This window comes from Tursiops truncatus, chromosome 19 (genome assembly GCF_011762595.2).
Source record: "Tursiops truncatus isolate mTurTru1 chromosome 19, mTurTru1.mat.Y, whole genome shotgun sequence".
Taxonomy (NCBI): domain Eukaryota; kingdom Metazoa; phylum Chordata; class Mammalia; order Artiodactyla; family Delphinidae; genus Tursiops; species Tursiops truncatus.
In genome coordinates, this window is record NC_047052.1 from 26,863,573 (window position 1) to 26,887,890 (window position 24,318).

Sequence of the window (24,318 nt, forward strand, 5' to 3'; positions counted from 1 at the left end):
GGATTCTGGCTCAGGTAGAGACTGAGATCCCTCGCTCAGGAAAGGAAAGGCACTGTGGGCTGGAGCCAGGCCCAGAGACCCCACCCCCACCCCTGGCGCCCCCTGCGGGCCCCCTGGGCTTCTGGTACCAAGACAGGGAATAAACAAACAAGCCGAGGTAATTTCCCGCTTCCTTGGAAACAAAGCTGGGGTGGTCTGGAGAGGCGTGTGGAGAGAAGGGAGAGTGCCAGGTGGAAAAGGGCCAAACAGGCCGAGAGATGATGATTTCTCTGCCCTGCGGGGAACATCTGAGGACACCGAGGCCAGATGTGTTGATTTTGCACCCTCCCTGGTGTGATAAGATCCCCCTCGAGAGCGTGTCTTTATTCCGAGCCAGCCTGCCGAGGGGTGGACCCCAGCCTGCTCTGGTCTTGCCTCCTGTCTCCGGAGCACATCTCCTCTTATGGAAGAGCCCCAGCTGCTCTTGCACTGTCAGCGTGGCGCCCGTGAGCGCACCCTCTCCAGCTGCACTCTCAGTGTCTGGGTGCCCGCCAAGCCCTGCCGCCTGCTGCCCCTCCCCGCTTGGTGGATCTCCTGCTTCCTTCCTCTATCACCACCTTCCATCCTCTCTTGAAGAGCCGGTTATTGATCTTGGCCCATTTATCAAAGTCGCTGTACGCTAATTCCATCCGTGCCACGTCTTCCCCCAGGGGCCTGGCCGGCCAGTCTGTCCTCCTGGGTTTGTTAATGGTGATGCTACATGACATGGGGGCCCCTCCCAGGAAGAGCGAGTGCCTGAGATGCAGGCTCCATGTCCCTGATGAGGAAGATCAGGGGGTCTGTGCCCACAGAACCCGCCTTGTTGGAGGCTTGCCTCCATCCTGAGGTTGGAACCTGTAGGAATTTCGGTGGCTTTGCTTGTATCTCCCAGTCTGAGATGTGCGAAGGTTGGGGATGGGGATTCTTCTCTGCACCCTGTCTGCTACCACCATCCCCCCGCATCACTGCGAGTATCCAGAGGGCCGGAGGAGTCTGATTCACCCAACTGCCCAGGTCGGGGACTGGCACAGAGCAGGTGCCAGTAAGTGCTGGCTGCACAGATTTGCCAGGAAGGATGGCCGGCTTCTCCCTCTCCAGCCCGCGTGACCGCAAAAGCCAGAAGAACTGACTGGCCAGTCCTAGTTGAATCAGCAGCTCAATGCAGAGGGCTTGGGGAGGAAGGGCACAGAGTGTGATCTCCTGGGTCTCTCAGCATGGCGATGGGGAGCTGGCCTCAGGAAGCGCAGATGGGAGGCACAATGGGGGCCAGAGCCACAGACCCCCTCTCCCCACATCTTTCCCTTGGGGGCTCGAGGTGGAGTAGGGAGAGCAGGCCTGGCAGGCTGCAAAGGGCAACATTGAGGTTAGGGCCTTACCTGACTTCTCATGTGACCCCAGGCAAGTCATGGAACCTGCTTTTCTGGAAAAGCAGAATAATCATTCCAACCCAGTTTACTTTTCATGGGTTCTTGGGAGGAACAGCTGAGAGGGTCCTAGAAAGGACTCAGAAGTGTTATAGCAGGATCGCCTCTAAATGTCTGTGCTTACGCCCTGGTCTAGGTGCGGTGTGTGCGACCCTCTGGCCAGCAGGCCTGGCAGGCCAGGTGACCCCACCCTGTACTGAGGCACCCTGTACTGAGGCATCGCTAAGGCCTCTCCCAGCCACCTTAGACGTCGTAACAGAGACTCCCGAGAGCACCGCCAAACTGTGAAGCAGGCTGGGGAAGATGGGGGCAGAGGAAAGTCATCTTTGCACCTAGTTGAAAAGAAGTGGTCCAAAACAAAATCCAGAATAAAAATTGCAATTTTTATTTGCTGAACCTAATTTTAAACTAAAACATCAAAGTGTCTCTTTCTCCATCACTAGAAATCAGATGGCAACTGGTCGTTTGCTCCCCGAGAGGGCTCGGAGAAAAACAAAAACCCCTGTGCAGCCCCTGGCCTTTCCTCTGCAGCCCCTGGGGTTGCCCGCAGGCCACAGCAGGCAGCTGGAGGCAGGAGAAAGAGAACTCTGCCTGGTGAAGGCTCCTCTCTGCTTCTTTGGGAAGCTGATGGGAAGCCAGAGGTCACAGAGCGTTGGAGGCCTGGCTTAAAGCCACCAGTCAGGCCAAGATGAAACATCTGCTCAAGTCTCCCCAGGCACCTGGCTGGGGGTGAGTGGGAGGAAGGAATGGAGAAAACTGATGCTAAACCACAAATTAGCACCCTGGGCCTTGGCCCTGAAATGGCCTCTGCTGGCATAGGAGGGGGTGAGACTACAAACAAATAAATAAAAGCGACACCGTGTCAAGGAGGGAGGATGACAGGCCGGTGGAAGCATGCTATGTCAGGCTTGAGCAGAGATGAGCCAGGGCATGATGGCTTACAAAACTCCTCATCTGGGGCCAATGGCATCAAAATGCAGACAGCCCACGGAGCTGTGGGGAAGGGGCCATTTGTTGGAGGGACTACAGTGGGGATTCAGGCTGAGTCTGGGTGGGCTCACCAGGTGACCCCCCATCTTTTGTTGTGTCTTGTTTTAGGCATAACCACCACAGACCTAGAACTAGGAAGCCCTGGCTGCCCTCTACTGGTGATTTCTGGGGATGATCGCAATGCAGCAGCACCCAACCTGCAACCCCAAAAGGGCCAAAAGAGAACCAGCTCCCGGGGAGGAGCAGAAGCAGCTGCACATTTGGCCGGGCCTCCCAGTGGTGGGACTGGCAGCGTCCCCATCAGTCTGAGTGGGTTCCTCCATCTCTGCCTGGCTGTAGAGGGCGGGGCCCAGGACAACGAGGGCCTCTGGTGCTCACTTCAGAGGCATCGAGAAGAATTTGTTCCCAGACTTGCAGCGGATCTGCTCGGCGTGCGCACACAGCAACGTCTCGGAGTCTTCAAACTCACCCACGATTTCCTTAAACCAGGAGAGGACCATCACGTTAAGGGGAATCAGGGACCCCGAGGGCACTGCAAACAAAGCCAGCCTACTGAAATCCTTCAGAGGTTAGGCCTGCTCGGGGGAGGCTGAGGGCCACGCAGGCACCAGGCTCTCCAGGTTACCTTGTCTAATCAGCTCTGCAGTCTTGTGAGGTCAGTCCTATCATCCCAACTTTGCGGGTAAGGAAATGGACGCTCAGAGCCCTGGACCACAGAATCCAATAAAACCAGGCTTGGGACCTGGGTCTACTGGAGCCTGAGACCGGAGCTCCTTGCTGCCTCCAGAATGATTAGACCAAGAGCAGATGTGGCTACTTGATGATGGCCCACGGGCTGTGTCCCGTCTGCACATGTGTTGTCTGGCTCGCAAAATGTTTTCTTAAAAAATACATATTGGTTGCCAGCATTTGAAAATAGAGGGATTACCCACAAAAATTAAGATTTCTGGCTTCTCTTGAAAAACAGAAGTGCTTGCAACACGAGGTCCACATTCCTGCATGGCAGCTGCCTGCACCAGGGGTGAGTACCGGCTTCTCTGAGGGCACTGACGGGAAAGTGAAAGATATCCCCTACTTATCACAATACGAGAAAGGCTGTGAGGGTGGACGTTCTTTAGACCTGGTGCGTTTCACTCATTTCCAGCACCTGCCAGGCCCCTGGGAGCACCCGAGCCTTTGACCTCTGGGTGAGGGTCTAGGACTTCAGGGGAGGCCCGCAGCATCCTCTCAGATTAGTGTTCTAGGGCAGGGCTTCTCAAATTTTAACGTGCACACAAATCCCTAGCGATCTTGTTAAATTCTGATTACTTAGATCTGGATTGGGGCTTGAGTGAGTGTTGCTAATAAGTTCCCAGGTGGTCTGGGACTGCACTGTGAGGCGCAGGGTAAGGTGTTGGGGTCTCTGGCTATGCCAGTTACTTCCTATGCCAGGATTCAGGTTTGCATGCCTAATCCTCAGCGCCTGTCAGCTCCCCTCCATCCCCCAGCTTCTGGGGTTCAGCACCTTCCATGCTCCTGCCCTGGGAATTCACCTGTAGTTCCCGCAGGCACTGCCCTTCCAGCTGGAGACGTGCATCACCCACGCACCAGGCCAGACTGATGTGGAATGAGGGGTCCTGCAGAGGAACGGTGGGGAGACAGGCGGTCACCTGGAGGTCGTGGCAGGCGCAGACATCAAAGCAGCTCTGTGACAGAGTTGTCACGGTATCCCTGCTGCATCCCTGACCTGATTCATGGGAGACTAGATCCTCAGTGTTGATCCCAAGCACCCTCCACAGACAGATAAAATAGCCCTGGATTGGTCCCTGCTATGGACTGAATTGTGTCCCCCAAATTCATATATTGAAGCCTTAACCCCCACTGTGATGGTATTTGGAGAAGGGGCCTTTGGGAGGTAATTAGGTTTAGATGAGGTCCTAAAGGTGGGGCCCTCATGATGGGATTAGTGCCCATATAAGAGACGGCAGAGAGCTGCTTCCTCTCTCTTTCCATCATGTGAGGACACAGTGAGAAGACGGCCATCTACAAGCCAGGAAGAGAGGCCTCAACAGAAACTGACCGTGATGGCACCTTGGTTTTGGACGTCTAGCCTCCAGAACTGTGAGAAAGTAAATTTCTTTTTTTAAATCATTTATTTAGTTAGTTTTGGTTGCATTGGGTCTTTGTTGCTGTGCGCGGGCTTTCTCTAGTTGCAGCAAGTGGGGGCTACCCTCCGTTGCAGTGCGCGGGCTTCTCATCGTGGTGGCTTCTCTTGTTGCGGAGCCCAGGCTCTAAGCACGCGGGCTTCAATGGCTGTGGCGCTCGGGCTCTGTTGCTCTGTGGCATGTGGGATCTTCCCGGACCAGGGCTTGAACCCGTGTCCCCTGCATTGGCAGGTGGGTTCTTAACCACTGTGCCACCAGGGAAGCCCGAGAAAGTAAATTTCTATTGTGTAAGTCATGCAGTCTATGGTATCTGGTTATGGCCGCCTGAGCTAAGACAGTCCTGTTCTGAGGCTCTCCTTTACATATCATAGAGAGTCATTACCTCTGGAATGTGGAAGAGAACACACGTCCCAGATTTAATGTTTTCTGATCAAAAATATTTCAAGAGATGACATACTTTTTAAGATGAACAAAAACCAAAATGTCTAAAATTATAAAACTATAAATTATCTCCACTCAAATTCATACTTATATCTCTCAGCATGATTTTAAAAGAATATATCAAGCAAAACCACTGGCCCTTTAAAGCCTTGATATTCGACTTGGAGTTCAAGTTCCCCTAGAGGGCACGGGGCAAGGCACAGGAAGGCACAGGAAGGTATGCGAAGCTGCAACTCTACCTGGAGTGTCAACGTGACTAAAAAGTATTGGGGAAAACTACTTCCTAAAAAATATAAAAATAAACATGGATACATTATAGAGTAGAAGACATAAATCTCATGCATATTGAAGAGAGAACAGAAGATTTGTAAGAAATGTTGGACCTCCGCTGGGCTGCATCCGACTACACCTCAGACCCTCAACTCTCCAGGGTTGTGTGTCCTCTGAGGGCTGGCCGAATGGACACTTCCCACGGGCAAGTTCTAGAGGGCTCTTCGGTTTGCCTCTAACAAGCGTTTCTTTAAGACTGATTTTATTCCTATTAGAGATGGGTCAGTGGAGAGAAAAAGACGCTGCTGATTACCTGGTAGAAAGTGGTGAGGTCAAACTCCTCCATGACCCTGTCCACCTCTGAAACCAGGTCCAGGAATTGGGTGTGTCCCGAGGTGACCTCGAGTCCAACAAAGGTCCTGGGGGGAGACAGAAGTGGAGACCACACGGGCATGAGACGCAGCCTGAGAACAGAAACCATCCTCGAGGGGGCAGAGGATGCGACAGAGGAAAGCCAGGAGGGAGGGAGGTCTGGGCCGTGAGTTCAGTTCGTTTCCCTGCTCTCCGAGCTGGCTCTCCATCCTTCCCTGGCTCTAATCGCACATCCCCCCTCCTTCCCCAGGGTCTAAGAGCCCTAGCAGGGCCGTCTTCATCTGCTGCTGCCAAGGCTACGGACCCCCAGGCTGTGGCGCCCAGGCTTGCCGGCCTAACTCCCATGTCGGACTCTTTCTCCAGGGCTTCCCTCTCTGGCACTTCCCTCTCCCTCCCGTAAGCACCCTCTAATCTCTAAAACCCCTCCCTTGAACCCACACCCTCAGCCAGCCCCCATCCCCTGCCCGGTAAAACGCGCGTTCTGACGATTTGTCTCCCTCAGCAGTCTCTCACGCCTCCCCGCCCATCTTCAGTCCACTCGGCCAGGAACCGCTCCCGTCAAAGCTGCCAACCACCTGTGTTCCTGAACTCAGATACTTGACTCCTCCCTCCCTGAAGCCCTTTTTTCTCTTGGCTTCCAAGAGACCACCCACCACACCGTCTTGGTGTGACCCCACCTCTGGCCTCACCCCACCTCTGGCCTCCTGTCCAGTCTCCTCTGCCGCTCTCTCCTTTCCAGCCTCTAAATGGTCAGGGGCTGCAGAGCCGGTGACGCCTGCCCTCCCCCGCAGGCTGATCTCACCCAGCCCTGCTTTCAGTATCACACAGCCCGATGGCTCCCACATTTCTATCTCCGGCTGGCACCTCTCCTGTATACCCACTTGTGTGTGCGACTCTTCCACCCGGGGGTCTCACAGGCGGCAAAATCCACCAGGTACAAAGCAGAACTTCTCATCTTCCTCCCACAGGTGTTTCCCATCACAGACAACGGGGCCATTTGTCTATATTTACCTAGCTGTTCAAACCCCAAACCCAGGAATCTACTTTGATTCTTCCCCTTACTGTGCACAGACCCAACCCACTGGTAACTCCAGTTGATTCTACCTCCAGTATATCGGGAATGTGTCTGCTTCTTGGCTCTTCCACTGCCATCCCCCTAAGCCAGGCCACCACTGGCGCCTCACCTGTCTGTTCTCCCTGCATCCAACCTTGCTCTTTTAGATCTTTTCTCCACTCAGGAGCCACAGACACAGACAAGATAGGGCCGGACTGACGTTTACAAACGTAAATCGGATCACGTCTCTGCTTAGATCCCTCCGATGGCTTCTGTGACACTGAAAATCCAGACTCCTGACCTTGACCTTGAAGGCCCTGCGGGAGTTAACCCTGCCTGACTCATCTCCTCACACTCTCCCACGTGCTCCCCAAGTTCTGCTTCACTGGCCTCCTCCAACATGCCAGGCTCTTTCCTCCTCAGTCACCTCCTTGGCTGTGTCCTCTGCTTGGAGGCTCCTGGGGTAGCTCTTCCCAAGGCTGATTCCTTCTTGTCCTCATGTCGCCATCAAATGCCACCTTGCTAGCGCCCTCCTCGGCCACTTGCTCCAGACTATCGTTTCACACGATAGTTATTAACGATCTCATTTCCTTGTTTATTGTCTGTCTCCCCTGCAGAATGTGAGATCCCACAGAGCAGAGACTATGCCGACCTTTTCACTGCTGATCTGTAGTGTACGGCAAGTGCCTGGCACCGGGAGGTGTTTAACAAGTTTGTGCAGCATAGAATGAATGAATGAATGAGCGAATGAGTACTCTTCTCAGAGGTGCTGAGAGCAGAAGGCAGCTCAGATCCAGTGAGTGGATCTGACAAGGAGGCTTGCTTTGAAGCCTTGATAACAACAGTTTCTTCTTATGTTCATCTCATCCTTGAATGCTTTTATAAAACTTGTTTCGTTCATCTGAGCTTCACAACTGCCCAATGATGGATGCTTGGAAATGGGACAGGATGTGATGGATGATGTGACAGCTTGGAAATGGCAGGTCACAGAGGTTGAAGGTATGAGCTCAATGTTAAATTGCAGGCAGAGCTGGTCAGGCACCCAGGTTTTCTTTGAGTCTCAGACTTTTCCCACTAAACCAAGATGTTGTTCTCTCCCTCTGCTCCTCCTCCCATGCTCCCTGAGTTATTTTTCTTAATGAAAGGTTCAGATTTGGGAACAGTTGCCCTTGTAGTCATAGGGCCGGTTAAAACACAAACAAACAAAAAATTGAGAGAGACAAGGCCTCCTCAAGTCTTTACTCCAAAGAATCCTCTTCTGGAAACAACTGGGGGCAGAGTGGGGAGACCCACCTGGTCTTCTCTTGATTGGTGTAAATCTTTACCCGGTCGGCAGTAAAGCAGAATCTGAAATTTAGAAGAAGGACCACATTTCAGGAAGAATAATAAGGAAAAAAATCAGAGAAAATAGTGTATATTAAAAAACATCACTTTGAAAATTCAGTTAACTCATTTCACATTTAGTATTGTCACCCTATTATACAGGTGGTAAACTGAACCCTAAAATATTAGAGCTGGGCAAGACCTTAAATAATCACCCAGTCCAGGTAACACATAGCTTGACTCAGATGCCAGCAAAAATTTTACTTTATTAAGAGCAGCTGATTCCAATAAGCGATTTACGACTACCCCAGCTTTACTGATGGGAACTGAGAAAGTCATTAGGCCGGTGATAATAGATCACTTAAGAGCCAGTTTTTTTCTTTGCAGGTTAACAAAAACCAATTCTGATCCAGTCTAAGCAACAAGAACATTTCCGTGTGCCTGGGCTGAGCTTGGGGATCCTCATACAACTCTGCGAGGCAGGTGCTACAATGACACCCATTTTACAGACACAGAAACTGAAGCTTGGTGAGGCTGAATTTGGTGAGTCACAATTTGAGCTTCAATCTGCCTGATTCCAGAGCCCTTGCTCTCACCTGATGCTTTAGTGAGGGGTCTCTGTTGGTGTGAGATTGCCGCAGAAATACCGTCACCCACCTCTCAGATCAGTTACACGGGGACCATCAAATTCTGCCAGGTAAGTGCTCTGACCCTGGCTGGTTCCGCCTGTGTTCTCTGGGACACCAGGTGATCTCAGGGAACAAACTGGCTTCCTGCCCTTCCTGGACCAACTTGGCAAATCCCATTACAGGAAACACTCATTTTACAGGCTCCAGGCCAAGCTCTCACCCTCATCTGAGGGAACACAACAACCCAGCTTGCCGGTTAGAATCTCACAACTTGTCCGAGGGCACGAAGTCAGTTAACTTTTGGCTTTCCTGTCAGCCTTCAGCCTCCTAGTGCATCCCTTCTGGGGAAAATGTAAGGGGTGATAGAAGCAGCAGGAGCTCGGTTAAGTGTAGAGTACCTGCCAGATGTCCTGGGGTGGACATGGGGCGTTTGCACCCAACTATAAAGGGTAATTTTATGCATTGACTTGACTGGACTAAGGGTTGCCCAGATAGCTGGTAAAACATTATTTCTGGGGTGTCTGTGAGGGTGTTTCCAGAAAGATTAGCATTTGAATTGGTGAACTGAGTGGAGCAAATTGCCCTCTCCGGTGTGGGTGGGCATCATCCTACTTTTCAGAATAGAACAGAAAGGCAGAGGAAGGGCAAATGCACGCTCTCTCTGCTGGAACTGGGACATCCAGCTTCCCCTGCCCTTGGACGTTGGGGTCCTTGGTTCTTAGGCTTTCAGGCTCATATCAGTCATTACGCCACCGGTCCCCCCACCCCTCCCCGGTGCTCAGGCCTTTGGACTCATGCTGAATGACACCACTGGCTTTCCTGGTTCCCCAGCTTGCTGTTGGCAGATTTGGGACCTGACCTTCATAACTGCGTGAACCAATTCCTACAGTGCATTTCCTCCTATCTCTATTTACTCTCTCTATCCTATTGGTTCTGTTTTTCTGGGGAACCCTAATACAGGTGTTGGCACTGAGAATGGTTCTACAGGAACAGAATTTTAAGGATGAGTTTTCTGAATTGGTTCTGGGGTTTCTGGAATTCGCTCTCTAATCTGATTCGATTCAAAGATGCTAATGACTGTTATCTCCAGTAGTAAAGAGAGCACTGATAGGCCGCACGGACTGTTTCTGGAGATGTGAAAATGTCTTCCTTGATAACACTCATCAGCCATTTATTAGAAGCAAGGAGCTGAGTGACCCTATATGCTACTTGCGAACATTTTTGGAAAACTAAGGAATATAATGATGTTGGTTGACTGCTCCTAATGTTGCTGGACAAAGTGGTGAAATGAAAAGATGAGCTCAGGGTATTGAATTCCCAACTCAAGCATAAAGGACCTAAGAGCTTCTCGGTGTGCCCTAAAGGAGACCTTGATTCCCTGTAGCTGCAGGGCTGAAATTGCTGAAAATCAAATCTGGAACCTTATCCTGCCATTTGCTGAATTATAACACAAGTTGAACTCCTCGAACAAGCAGGATTTTACAGTTACAGTGAGGGCACTGATTGGGAAAGTATGGGGACTTGTGGGAAACTCTGATGAAGCTCGGCATATTGAGCCCTTAAATTCTTTTTTTTTTTTAATTTACTTTATTTTATTTTTGGCTGCATTGGGTCTTCGTTGCTGCGTGCAGGCTTTCTCTAGTTGCGGTGAGTGGGGGCTACTTTTCCTTGCGGTGCGTGGGCTTCTCATTGCGGTGGCCTCTCCTGTTGCAGAGCATGGGCTCTAGGTGCACAGGCTTCAGTAGTTGTGGCTCGCGGGCTCTAGAGCACAGGCTCAGTAGTTGTGGCACACAGGCTTAGTTGCTCCACGGCATGTGGGATATTCCCGGGCCAGGGCTCGAACCCGTGTCCCCTGCATTTGCAGGCGGATTCTTAACCACTGCACCACCAGGGATGCCCGAGCCCTTAAATTCTGATGAGTCTTCTCCGACGCAGTGGAAGTGTCCTCCCCCACCTAGTGTTATGGACCTTTCCACCTTTGAGGGGATTAACCCTGCATTGCCTGAGGAAATGGTAATGGCCTCCCCTGAGGCAGATGCCAAGAAAATGCTGAGTCCCCTCAGGACCCACCTCCAACACCCCTCTTTGCTTCTAGACCTATAACTAGACTCAAGTCCCAGCAGACCCCCTAAAGGTGAGGTACCATGTGTGGCCCACGAGGAGATGTGCTACACTCCAGAACTATTTGAGTTTCCTAACATATACAAGCAGAAATCCAGGGGACGTGTGTGGGAATGGATATTAAAGGTGTGGGGTGGGACTTCCCTGGTGGTCCAGTGGTTAAGAATCCGCCTTCCAGTGCAGGGGACGCGGGTTCAATCCCTGGTCAGGAAATTAGGATCCCACATGCCGCAGGGCTACTGAACCTGAACGCCACAACTAGAGAGCCTGTGTGCCGCAACTACAGAGCTCACATGCTCTGGAACCTGCGTGCCACAACTAGAGAGAAGCCCGTGCACCACAATGAAAGATCCTGCATGCCGCGACTAAGACCCGACATGGCCAAAAATAAAAATAAGTGAATATTAAAAAAAAAAAAAAGGTGTGGGGCAACGACAGAAGGATCAAAAGTGGGATCAGGCTGAATTTACGGATATGGGCTTGCTAAGCGGAGATTCGGCATGTAATGCTGCAGCTCCGGGAGTTGGAAAGGGGTCTGTTTGGTTAGGTGGCTGAAACACGGACCAAAAGGTGGCCCACAGTGAGTGAACTGGAAATACCTGGCCCGCAAGGTGGGCGTAGTTACCGTAAAGGACAGCAGAGTCGAAGCAGCAATCAGAAGTCTGACTTGTGCAGACACAGGGTGTTGACTGTTTCTAGAAGTGACATAGATAGGAAGCCTACTAAATTCTTCCTTCATCTGTATAAGCAGGAAAGTTCTAGGCCAGGTGAGCCAAAGTCTAACTTGAATCATAAAGGCAGAGTCATGGCCCCTCAATTCCCAGAATGGAGCCAGTTCACAGACCCAGAGCCGCTTGAATGAAGGGGAAGTCGGGTCCCCTTGAGGAAGGACCCCGGTACATTACTACAAATTTATACTGTTAATCTTTCTCCCAGCCTTCCCCAAAGGGACCTATGCCATTTTACCAGGGTAACTGCGCACTGGGGAAAAGGAAATAACCAGCCTTTGGGGAACTACTGGACATTGGCTCTGAAATGACACGAACTCCTGGAGACCCAAAATGTCACTGTGGCTCATTACTCGGAGTAGGGGTTAATGGAGGTCAGGTGATCAGTGGAGTTGTAGCTCAGGTCCATCTCACAGTGGGCCCAGCGGGTCCCCAAACCCATCCTGTGGTTATTTCTGCAGTTCCAGAATGTATAATTGGAATAGACATACTCAGCAACAGGCAGAATCCCTACACTGATTCTCTCACCTGTGGAGTGAGGGCTATTACGGTGGGAAAGGCCAAGTGCAAGCTATTAGGGCTGCCTCTACCTAGGAAAATGGGAAATGAAAAGCAATACCGCATCCCTGGAGGGACTGCAGAGATCAGCGCCACCATCAAGGACTTGAGAGATGCAGGGGTGGCGACTCCCACATCTCCATTCAACCCCCGTTCTGTCTGGGCAGAAGACAGATGGATCGTGGAAGATGACAGTGGATGATCATAAACTGATGATTGGAGGTGGTGGCTCTTCCAGATGTGGTTTCATTACTTGAGCAAATTAACACATCCCCTGGTTCCTGGTTTGCAGCTGTTGATTTGGCAAATACATTTCCCTCCATCCCTGTCCATAAGGACCAGAAGCAGTTTACTTTCAGGCCAGCAATGCACCTTCACTGTCCTACCTCAGGGCTATAGCACCCTCCAGCCCTATGTCCTAATTTACTATAGAGGGTTTGCTCACCTTTCCCTTCCACTAGATATCACACTGCTCCAGTACATTGATGACATTATGTTGACTGGACCTAATGAGCAGGAAGTGGCAACTACTCTGGACTTATTGCTAAGACATTTGTGTGTCAGAGGGTGGGAAATAAATCCAACTAAAATTCAGGGCCTTCTACCTCAGTGAAATGTCTAGAGGTCCAATGGTGTGGGGCATATCGAGATATCCCCTTTGAGATGAAGGATAAAGTAGTTTTGAAATAAGGTATGTACCTCTTTTTTTTAAACATAATGCTATCGCACACTTTATAGACATAACTTTTATGTGCATTGGGAAACCAAAAACTTCGTGTCATTCACTCTATTTTATTCTGGAACAGAACCCACAGTATCTGTATCTGCTCTGAATCAGCAGCCACATATGGTGCTGTTTCTCTTGTAGCCAGGATTCACGGGGCCAGGAATCAAGGGGTAGAAATGGGAGTGGTACCACTCACCATTGCCCTAGTGATGCATTAGCAAAACGTTTGCTTCCTGTTCCCACAAGTTCATGCTCTGCTAGCCCAGAGGTCTTAGTTCCGAGGGAGGAATGCTTCCACCAGGAGATGTAGTGCTTCCACTGAACTGGAAGTTGAGACTTGCCACTCTGGGCTCCTGTACCTTTGAATCAACAGACAAAAGAGTTACAGTGTTGGCTGGGGTCATTGATCCTGACTACCGAGGGGAAACTGGACTACTACTCCACAATGGAGATATGGAAGAGGATATCTGGAATACAGGAGATCTGTTAGGGCATCTTTTAGTATTACCATGCCTACTGATTTCAGGCCAAGGAAAACTACAACAACCTAATCCAGGCAGGATTAGTAATGGCCCAGAACCTTCGGGAATGAAGATTTGGGTCACTACCCCAGCTAAAGAACCACAACCATCTGAGGTGCTTGCTGAAGGCAAAGGGAACAGAGAGCTAGGTAGTGGAAGGTAGTTGTAAATATCAGCTACGACCGTGTGACCAGTTACAAAAATGAGGGCTATAATCGTCATGAGTATTTCCTCCTTACTTTGTTATGAATACGTCTGCGAGTGTATATACACAGGACACCTCAGGGACACTGCAGATTTGGATCCAGAGCCCCACAGTAAAGTGAGTCACACAATTTTCTGGCTTCCCAGTGCATATAAAAGTTACGTTTATACTACACTGTAGTCTATTAAACAAAGCCATTATGTCTAAAGAAACAATGTACATACCTTATTTTTAAAATACTTTATCGCTAAAAAATGCTAACCATCATTTGAGCCTTCAGTGAGTCATCATCTCTTTGCCGGTGGAGGATCCGGCCTCGATGTAGGTGGCTGCTGACTGGTCAAAGTGGTGGTTGCTGAAGACTGGGTGGCGATGGCAATTCCTTAAAATGAGACGACAATAAGGCAAACGATGAAGTTTGCCACATCGATCAATTCTTCCTTTTATGAATAATTTCTCTGTAGCATGCAATGCAATGCTGTTTGATAGCATTTTACCCACAGAACTTCTTTCAAAATTGGAGTCAATCCTCTCAAACCCTGCCACTGCTTTATCAACTAAGTTTACGGAATATTCTAAATCTTTTGTTGTCATTTCAACAATCTTCACAACATCTTTACCAGGAGTAGACTGCATCTCAAGAAGTCACTCTTTTGCTCATCCATAAGAAGCAACTCATCTGTTAAAGTTCTATCACAAGATGGCAGCAGTTCAGTCACATCTTGAGTCTTCACTTCTAATTCTAGCTCTCTTGCTGTTTCCATCACATCTGCAGTTACTTCCTCCAGTGAAGTCCTGAGACCTTCAAAGTCATCCATGAGGGTTGGAATCAACTTCTTCCAAACTCCTGTGTATGTTGATATTTTGACCTCTTCCCATGAATCACAATTGTTCTTAATGGCATCTAGAATGGTGAATCCTTTCCAGAAGGTTTTCAAATGACTGCCCAGATCCATCAGAGGAATCACTATCTATGGCAGCTACAACCTGATGAAATGTATTTCTTAAATAATAAGACTTGTAAGTAATAAGACTTGAAAGTTGAAATTACTTCTTGATCCATGGGCTGCAGAACTGATGTTGTGTTAGCAGCATGAAAACAACATTGATCTCATTGTACATCTCCATCAGAGCTCTTGGGTTACCAGGTACATTGTCAATAAGCAGTAATATTTTAAAAAGAATCTTTTTTTTCCTAAGCAGTATGTCTCAACAGTGGGCTTAAAATAGTCAGTAAACCATGCTGTCAACAGATGTGCTGTCATCCAGGCTTTGTTGTTCCATTTATAGAGCACAAACAGAGTAGACCTAACATAATTCTTAAGGGCCCTAGGATTTTTGAAATAGCTAGTGAGCATTGGCTTCAATTTAAAGTCACCAGCTGTATCAGCCCCTAACGAGAGAGTAAGCCTGTCCTTTGAAGCTGTGAAGCCAGACACTGACTCCTCTCTGGCTATGAAAGTCCTAGATGGCATCTTCTTCCAATAGAAGGCTGTTTCATATATTGAAAATCAATTGTTTAGTGTAGCCACCTTCATGAATTGTCTCAGCTAGATCTTCTGGATCAGTTGCTGCAGCTTCTACATCAGCACTTGCTGCTTCACCTCACGCTTTTATGTTATAGAAATGGCTTCTTTCCTTAAACCTCATGAACCAACCTCTGCTAGCTCCAAACTCTTCTTCTGTAGCTTCCTCACTTCTCTCAGCCTTCAGAGAATTGAAGAGGGTTAGGGCCTTGCTCTGAATTAGGCTTTGCCCTAAGGGAATGTTGTGGCTGGTTTGATCATCTATCCAGACCACTAAAACTTCCCCCAAACCAGCGAAACGCTTTCTTATCATTCTTGTGTTTACTGGAGTAGCACTTTCAATTTTGTTCGAGAACTTTTCCTTTGCATTCACAACCTGGCTAACTGGGACAAGAGACCTAGCAGCTTTCAGCCTACCTCTGCTTTTGACATGCCTTTCCTCACTAGGCTTAATCATTTTTGGCTTTTGATTTAAAGTGAGAGATGTGTGACTCTTTCTTTCACCTGAATACTTAGTGGCCGCTGTAGGGTTATTAATTTCAACATTGTTGTATCTCAGGGAATAGGGAGGCCCAAGGGGAGGGAGAGAGATGTGGGGGAATGGTAGGTTGGTGGAGCAGTCAGAACAAACATATTTATCAATTAAGTTTGCCCTCTTATATGGGTGTGGCTCCCGGCGCCCCAAAACAATTACAATAGTAACATCAACGATCACTGATCACAGATCACTACAACAAATGTAACAATAATGAAAAAGCTTGAAATATTGCAAGAATTACCAAAGTGTGACAGACACAAAGTGAGCAACTGTTGTTGGAAAAATGGCACTGACAGATTTGCTCAATGCAGAGTTGTCACAAACCTTCAGTTTGTAAAAAATGCAGTATATGTGAAGCATGATAAAACAAGGTTTGCCTGTACATATGTTGAGCAGATATCTGTTTTCTTCTCTTATTCCCTTACCATGTACCATAATATGTAGTGACTTTATACTAGTATTCAAATATGGTTAATTTTACATCATAGTATTCAAGTTATGGGCTTTTAGAAGAGTAAAAAGTATCGCCCAAGATTACCTCCTCTTCTGGGGAAGGGATTAATGCATTTTCAGATGTACACTGGACGTTGTATCATGTTAGGCAGAATTATGACCTTGTTGTGGTCTTAATTTAGAGATTAAGTATGGTTTAAGAAGATGCATATGTGTCAAGTTGATAAGGGGTGGACTTGAGATGGTTAATTTTATGTGTCCTCTTGACTGGGCTAAGGGATGCCCAGATAGCTGGTGAAACATTATGTTTGGGTTTGTCTGTGAGTGTTTCTGGAAAGATTAGCATTTGAATTGGTGAACTGAGTAAAGCAAACGGCCCTCCGCAATGTGGGTGGGTGGGCATCATCCAATCTGTTGAGGGTCTGAATAGAACAAAAAGGCAGAGGAAGGACAAACTCCCCCTCTCTGCTTGAGCTGAGACGTCCATCTTCTCCTGCCCTCTGACACTGGCGTGCTGGTACTCAGGCTTTCAGGTTCACACCAGGACTTAACACCATCAGCCCCCTGATTTTTAGGCCTTTGGAATCAAACTGAATTACACCACCCGCTTTCCTGGTTCTCTCCTTGCAGATGGCCGACAGTGGACTTCTTGGCCTCCATAACCACATAAGCCAATACCTATAACAAATCTCCTCTTATGTGTATCTGTATACATCTTATTGATTCTGTTTCTCTGGAGAACCCTGACTAATACATCAACCAACACCCTTTCTCCTGGTGATCTTATATAGGAGGACTGCTCTCCCATTTTGTGCTGGTAGAGTGGTCAGCCTGCCCCCACCCAGGGGTGTGTACTTGACAGGCCTGGACAATCAGAGCATAGCATTCCCTCAGTCACAGCCATAGAATCAAAGGTGCACTACCCACTCTTGGTCATCTTAGGCTCAACCAGTCAAACCTGAAGAGGCCACCCGGCCCAGCTTCCTTCAGGATACAGGCTAGGAAACACTGCACCAGCAGGGCAGCACCAGGGAGGGCCAACCCAGTGGTCCAGGGGCTGTTCCCTAAATGAGCAAGAGAACAAGCTATATCCACCCACCCCAGCCACCCTGGGGAGCAATACCTCTTGTAATAGCCCTTGAGCAAAGTTTCCAGAGGCCCAGCAAGGGACCTGCCTAGGTAGGGAACCACCGCATGCAGGGAGGCCCAAGCCATGGTTTCCCAGGAGGGGCTTAGTTCACTCACAGTCTTCCCAGCCCAGACATGACGTGCTCATAAGTCATTTTTACCATAAGTGACGTGGCCCAAGAACACATCTGGCATTCTACCTTTATCCAGGGACACAGCTAGAAGCAGGATAACTGAAGCATTCTCATGTAGAAGGGGAAAGGACTTGCTGCCATCTGACGTCTCCCGGTCCCATGTATGAAGCCAGTGCTACCTCTAAACATTTTAGGTACACCAGCCTATAAATTCCCCCTGTTTAAGCCACTTTTGGTTGGATTTCTGGCACCGGCGATCAAGAGGGTCCTGACTAACATACATGACTCAATAAAAAGAGGGATGGGGGCTGGATTAGGGAGAGAGATGAGTTTTAGTCCTGAGTCGCTGGCTAACTGACTGAATTGGAGCAAATCCCTTCCTCCTCTGGCCCCGAGTAGGGGCTACACAAAATGGGCAGTCCTCCAATGGGGCAGAGTAGTTCTATGGAATTCCTGGGCCTCGGGCCTCCTGAACTGCGAGGGTGGGGCTTTGGCTAAAAGACTTCTGTTTTTATCTCTCTTACCCAGCTACACATCAGGGATCTGTGTAACACCTCATCAGAAGAAAGGACTCTGCAGATAAGACCAGGAGTAGAAAACCACCACCTGGATGGCTTCTTAGGCTCCTACTGGAACCAACATTCAGAGGATCCAGAGGAGGATTTCTGGGCTCTCTCTCTCCTGCTCAGTCATTCAACAAACACCCATTTGATGCCTATAGTGAGCAAAGCACCTGGACAAAAGCTGTGGGGTAATTCAGAGAGCAGCCGCATTCCTGGCCTGCAGGAACTTGGGCTCCAAGCGGGAGATGGGACATGGGGATGACTGAATATGGATATGAGGATGAGTGGAACGAGCACTGGGGTGTAGACAAGCACAGGACAGCAGGGTCCCTGGGCCTGAAGAATTCTGGAGGAGATACCAATTGGGACAGCTTCAGTGAAGGAGCAGTGCTTTGATCTGGCCAAGTCTCGAAGGAGGGGCATTTCTAGTGGAAAGAAGAGGTATGAAATAGTCAAGGGAAAAGAAGCCTAGGCTGGCAGATAAAACCAGAGTGGGGGTGAGCTCTGATCGTTCGCCAAGTGCCACGTTGAGGGTATGCGTGATCTCATTCACTCTCACAAGTCCCCCTCTGAGGGAGCCACCACCACTCCCCTGACCCGCACACAGGTAAGGCTCGGAGGCTTCCAGAGCTTACGTGGCACGCCCAAGGGCACATGGGATGAAGCGCGCAGCAGGCGGCTCTGGGAGATGTTCGGTGTGCTAACCTTTAGGTTTGCCTGCTTGAAGGGGTAGTGCATCCCACAGGTCCATCCCCACAAGAGCTCAGGACAGGAAGAGGAGCCTTGAAGGGGAGGGAGATGAGGGGCAGAGGGAAGCACTGGGCACTCACCTCTGGAAGGAGGCCACGCGGTCTTTCAGAGCCTGCACGAAGGGGAGGATCCAGTGATGGCGCAGAACCACGCTCTGGGACAGGCTGAGGTGGAAGGCCTCCATCCTTACCAGCCGGGGGACGTATGTCTGTGCGTGGGGCAGCAGCACGTCAAGCAGGTCCAGGAACTCCTCCCTGGCTTCATCTGGAGGGGAGGAGTGGAGAGGGTGGGCCATTCTCTTAGCCAGGGCGGCATGGCTGGATGAAGCCCAGAAGGCGGAGAAAGGCTTTTGAGAGTAGCCTATGTCTATGTATTTCGAATAATACTTTAATATGCACTTATGGCTACAGAAGTAACACATACATGCTCTTTGAAAAGAATTCAAGTGAGAAAAGAAATATGTGACAGAGAAAGTAGGGGCCCCTGATATCCTACCACGTACAGCAGTGGTCTCCAAACTACTGTGATTGCACAGGCCCTTAGTCAACCAAGCTTGCCCACATACCCACAATAAATGTGTATTTATTTCTAAATTACAAACATGTGCTACACTGCAAAATTGTGTGTGTTATAAAATGTACACTTGGAACAACAGAAATTTTAAAAGATGAGATAAAGAGAAACACATTAAAAGGTTTTAATACTTTTCTCTCTAGTGGATCATCTTGATCTCGTCCCCAGGCACATACAGCCCACTTTCAAGATACTACCCTAGAGATAAAGGCTGTCAAATGTGATGCCTATTTCCCCAGCCTTTTCTCAGTGCATGTACTAACGTATATATCTTATTTGTTAAAAAAGATGAGGGCATACCAGTTCTTCCATTGGCTTTCTCCATACAACACTACATGTTGGACAGCCTTCCTCTCATTACATAAATCAAGCCCATAATTACAGCTCCACAGTAACCCATAATCAGAAACAGTTCATTTTTTTAATCAGACATTTAGAATCTCCTGATTGTTCATAAAGACAAAGAATGCAACAAGGACCACCACTGTATTTTCACAGATTATTCATTTTTTTTAACCAAACATGTGACTAGAGCTGCATGGTTAATAGTCTGCTCACAACTAATAACTTACTGGATTTGCTCAAGTGCCCTGTAGAGTATGCAGTAGAGAGAATCATTCTCATTCTGTGGATGGGGAAATGGAGGTTCCAAGAGTTTACCTGATCTAACACAATGTAATAAGAGCCACCACATTCTCCGTGTATCATGCTAAGAACTTGACATAGATTATCTGATTTAATCTTCACAAAAGTCCTAGAGGATAGGTATTACTACTATCCCCATTTTAGAGGAGACTGAGGCTCTGAGAAGTCAGCAACTTACTAAAGGGCACACAGAGCGGTGGGTACTGGAGTGAGGTCAGACTCTGAACCCTGGGCATTTTCTGCCTGCCACTCACTCATTAGGGCTAGGGTGGGGTGGGACTGGAGGCCAGCACACCGACAGCCCTCTTTGAAATAAAGTACCAGCTACAGCTGCAGTCTGGGATGGCCTTGACACTCTGCCCTAGACCCTCCCTTGGTCACATCCTCATGAGCAGGGAGAACAGTATACACAGGGTTAGTAAAAAATATTTCAGGCAACGAATTCAAAACTGAACTGTACAGCACAGGGAACTCTGCTCAATATTATGTAACAACCTAAATGGGAAAAGAATTTGAAAAAGAATAGATAAATGTATATGTACAACTGAATCACTTTGCTGTACACCTGAAACTATCACAACATTGATAATCAACTACATCCCACTGTAAAAACAAAGGCCAGAAAACCTGAAACCAAGTTAACAGAAAAATTCCCTAGTTTTTGAAACTTGTTCTCTCTCTGTTGAGTTAATCTCTTTCCCACCACCAGTGTCAGAGGTTTCTGGCTTCTTCCTCCTTGTTGGGGCCAGCTTCCTCCCATAAGGGGCACCTGTCAGTGTCAGCCACGTGCCTGTCATGCGTTACTCACATGGTACATAGACGTGGGTGGCCCAGTTGCCCCGCTCATGGGGAAAGGTGCGCACCCGGCCCCCATGTTTTGTGCTATCATCCTCAGGCCTCTCCTCGGTGCCTGGGAACATGTCCAGCACACTGTCGGGTACTGGCAACTTCTGGCTGGGAAGGGGGCTCTGGCCCCTGCAAGAGAAAAGAAGAAATCAAGCACATTTAGCCTCTTAGCATTCTCTACCTCTGTACACACAATGAAAGTTGTAACACCTTGTACCAGGTGAGTCTGCGTGTCTATTTCTCACCAGGAGCTGTAAGCAGCTTCTAGATAACCACAAAGCTCTTTCCCCAACACTGTCTCTTTGGGGTCTCCCAACGGCTCGCGGAGGCAGACTTTAGCAGGGAACGTGGTCCCCATGGTTAACAACGGGGCAAGTGGCAATATGTGGTTCAGAGGTCACATGCCCTAACTGGACAGGCCTCAGCTGGAATGACACTTCCTAGCTCCGTGGACTTGGGCAAGTCACTGTGGGCCTCAGTTTCCTCATCTGTACAGTGCACTGCAACCTGATAGGGCTATTGTGAGATGAACCGGGACACTGCTTGAAAAGCACTCAGGATGCACCAGGCTTGGCAATTAAGAACTGAAGCTCCACAAAGTAGGAGACTTGGATGGTTTTGCTCACTGCTGAGTCCCCAGTCCCGAGCCTGGCGCAGAGAAGGTGCTCAATGAATATATACTGGATAAAGGAAAACACTCTCCAAATGAGGAAGCAGACCTAGGGTGGTACAGCGGTGCGCGCCGGGAGACGAGTGGGCCAGCGGCGGAGGCTGGACCCGAGCCCACGTTTCCTGCCTCCTAATCTTGGCCCAGCCGGGTGGGGGCACTCCGGGGCTTTGTCCAAGGCTGTCCTCCGGATCCTCCTTTCCCCCGGTGCCCCTTTTCCTTCCCCTGCGAGCAGCCCGGCACCCTCCCCAACCACCCCAAAGCTCGGGTCCGGTCCGGGTGCCAACCCGCACCCTCCCCAGAAAGTCTTCCTCGCTCCTCACCGACTGCAGCCTCTAGTCCCCGGCCGGACCCGGGCCCCGGCCTCAGCCTCATCCTCGGAGCCGCTGCTGCTGTAGCCCACCAGGGGCGCCGCACTCATGGGGGACCCCCTTCGCTAGGGCACAGCCGGCCCGCCAGCAGTCGAACCACACCCGGAATTCCTCTGCGCCGGAAGTGCTCTCCAGGGGGCGGGGCCCGGATTAGCACCGCCTCAGGGCGGGGTCTGGGGCGGGGCCCGGCAGGACCCGAGCCAAGAGGCTGCCCACCTAGACTACGCTTGCTGGCTCGCCGCGCCTTGACCACTACCTGGACCCTCCCGGAACCGCCATCCTCAGTGTGCCCATTAAACAGATCGCTCTCGGCTCTGACCTCTCTGTCCGCTGCTCGGTCTGCAGCAGCTCGGGACCTCCCAGCAGCAGATGGTCCCTGGGTCAGAGGTCAGCGCATTAGACCCATCGGAGTCTAGTGCCCTCACCCTTGCCCTCGCCGTCCGGGCGGGGTCAGAGGTCCCGGGGCCTCTTCCTCAAGCAGGCCCAAAGTACGAGCTCCGGGGTCCCATCCCCTAAGAGCGAGCTGAACAGTCAGAGGCGGGTCAGTTCCAGAAGTTCAGAGTCTAGGAGGCCCCTCCTCTCAGGTTCAGGGGTCGGACCGGGGACTGGGTCCTGGGAGCTCCCACCCTTATGGCCGAGTAGGGTGGTCAGAAACAGAGCGCCCTCCCTGGGTCAGCTGAGGCGTGCCGGCCGAGCGACTGGAGAGCCGGCCCGGCGCGCGCGGCTGTCCGACCCGGCCCGGCCGCGGGGTCCCCGGCAGGGGGCGGCCTCGCTCCACGCCGCCCGCTACTCCCGCTGCCGCCGCCACCCAGGCTGCCGCTCCTCCCCCCGGCCCCGCCTCCCTGGCCCCCGCGCCGCCCGCCTGTCCGCCGGTTTCTGCAAGGCCATCGGTCCGTCCGCCCGCCCTCCCAGCGCTCCTCCGCCCCGGCCCCGCTATCCCGGCCGCGCACGTCGCTTCCTCGGTTCCGGCCGCCGCTAGCCCGTTCCCGCCCCCGAGCCGGACGCCGCCGCTACGCGAGGCCGGGGATTGGCAGAGCGCGTAGGCCGCGCTGCCGCGGATGGAGTCGGAATAAAGGGGCGGCTGAGAGAGCAGCTGGTGGCCACTCGCCCTGAGCCTGACCCCGCGGGCGGCCTGGAGCAGGTGAGCGGCTGGGCGCCCGGGGCCGCGGCTGGGCGCCCCTCCCGCGCCCGCCGCACCCCTTCCCCAGCCGGCCCGGCCGCCCCTCCACTCCCTCCAGCCCGACCCTGCGGCCTCCTGAGCTCCTGGGCGGCCCAGGCCGACCTCGACGCGCAGCTGTCTCCCGGGCCAAGCCTGCAGCCCTGGGGCCTTTTTCGGGCCCAGTCGCCCGCGGGGCCGGCCCTCGGGCCGCAGCGGCCTGTCCATTCCCGGCGAGGGCTGACAGGAGGCAGCCCAGCTGGGCCGGCGGGCATTGCCGGCAGGGAGGTGATCGGCTTTCATTCGGTTTCCCAGGGAAGAGGAAGGGCTGGGGTGGGGCTCAGGTGGGGGCCTCCGCTTGCTGCCCTCACCCTAGTCTCTCATCCTCTTTGCTGAGTGATCAGAGAGGCCTCTGGCCGCACCTTCCTGGAGGGGGGACAGGGTGGGCAGCTGAGCTGGGGGCCTAGGACCGTGGACCCTGTGTGGCAGCCATTCATGCCGGAAAAAACAAAAACAAAAAACAGTTGGGTTGGCGCAGCCTGACCTAGACCTCGCTCAGAGTAGTTCTGCTTCCCTCTTTCCTGGGGAGGCTTCAGTACCTGCTCACTCATGCAACCTGCTGCCTCCACCCAGAGCAGCGGCTTCTTTACTTCTTCTCTTCCCAGAAAGATGCTGAGGTTGACAGCTTTTAGCCTGACTCTTATGTTTCTTTGGCAGTTAGAGGCCAGGCTGGCCTGTAAAGGCATCCCCTTCCTTCTCTTTTCATTGGGAGAAAACTTAGAAACTTTTCAATGTTAGAGGCAGAAGAGCTGGGAACCTGAAAGTGGGTTGTGTCTGATTCTAAAAGTTCTTCCCTCTCGCTGTCATTACCTTATGCTGCCACAAAGTGGTGAGTTAGAGATTTGCCTGAGCTGGGTGGTCTTTACCTTCCACTGATTATCCAAAATGTTACAGACTTGGAGCAAGGGAACAGGGTTCTCTCCGGAAAGGTGATAGGGACGAATGCTCTGTGGTTAGCATGCCACTTCCCACCTTGCAGGGGCAAACTCGAAATTGCTTACATTTTCCTACAGGCCTTGACACTGTCAGATGAAGAGGATTTAGGACTTGTTTTGGTGCTCTGGGAGATGACTAGACTAGGGAACTTCTGCTATGTAGACATCTAGGCTGCGTGGGTCTGTGGACCCGCCATCTAACCCCCATCATGCACTGGCTCAGGTCCCTGCAAAGCCATCCCACTTATGTGAAGAGAGAACAGACACATGGTCGGGGGAGGGCCTGGGGGGTAGTTGAGAGGGGTATGGGCCAGCCCTTGATGGGAGAAGGTTTCTGAGATGGTCCTCAGTTTCATGCAGTTGTTTTAGATATTGACTGACTGAGGCCGTTTGCTGTGGGGCCCTCAGGTCTGGGAGGCCTGGCCTCTTAGACCCACAGTCTGTTCTT

General features: G+C 50.9%; 2 protein-coding genes and 1 long non-coding RNA gene across 19 annotated transcripts in view; 2 read left to right on the forward strand and 1 right to left on the reverse strand.

Annotated features, from left to right (window-relative positions):
• LOC109550094 (uncharacterized) overlaps positions 1 to 18,702 on the forward strand; it is a 36,642-nt gene extending 17,940 nt beyond the window's left edge. For 6 of the 10 annotated variants that reach the window (XR_012327856.1, XR_012327858.1, XR_012327859.1 and 3 more), the window contains 4 exons: positions 1,579 to 4,540; positions 7,331 to 7,712; positions 8,424 to 8,579; positions 17,833 to 18,702. This is a non-coding gene — a long non-coding RNA (uncharacterized lncRNA). The remainder of the gene's footprint in view (positions 1 to 1,578; positions 4,541 to 7,330; positions 7,713 to 8,423; positions 8,580 to 17,832) is intronic. The other 4 variants (XR_004523252.2, XR_012327860.1, XR_012327863.1 and 1 more) reach the window with 4 other exon arrangements.
• Positions 1,805 to 22,414, reverse strand: USB1 (U6 snRNA biogenesis phosphodiesterase 1). Of its 5 annotated transcripts, none has more exons than XM_073795523.1 (7): positions 22,039 to 22,414; positions 20,644 to 20,810; positions 18,698 to 18,881; positions 8,007 to 8,060; positions 5,601 to 5,706; positions 3,965 to 4,048; positions 1,805 to 2,911 (listed from the first exon to the last, which is right to left on the reverse strand). In XM_073795523.1, exons 2-7 carry the CDS (start codon positions 20,753 to 20,755, stop codon positions 2,807 to 2,809), a joined length of 645 nt encoding a protein of 214 aa, XP_073651624.1. In that variant the 5' UTR covers positions 20,756 to 20,810; positions 22,039 to 22,414; the 3' UTR covers positions 1,805 to 2,806. The 5 variants fall into 5 exon arrangements, with proteins under 5 accessions (XP_073651624.1, XP_019791309.2, XP_073651622.1 ...); XM_019935750.3 differs by lacking the exon at positions 22,039 to 22,414 and adding an exon at positions 21,672 to 21,849; XM_073795521.1 differs by lacking the exons at positions 3,965 to 4,048; positions 22,039 to 22,414 and adding an exon at positions 21,672 to 21,850.
• A 134-nt stretch (positions 22,415 to 22,548) lies between these two features.
• The window catches only part of ZNF319 (zinc finger protein 319), a 31,295-nt gene continuing 29,525 nt past the window's right edge, over positions 22,549 to 24,318 (forward strand). For 2 of the 4 annotated variants that reach the window (XM_073795512.1, XM_073795513.1), the window contains exon 1: positions 22,549 to 22,860. The gene's annotated coding sequence lies outside the window, so the exon portion shown is untranslated. The remainder of the gene's footprint in view (positions 22,861 to 24,318) is intronic. The other 2 variants (XR_012327852.1, XM_073795514.1) reach the window with 2 other exon arrangements.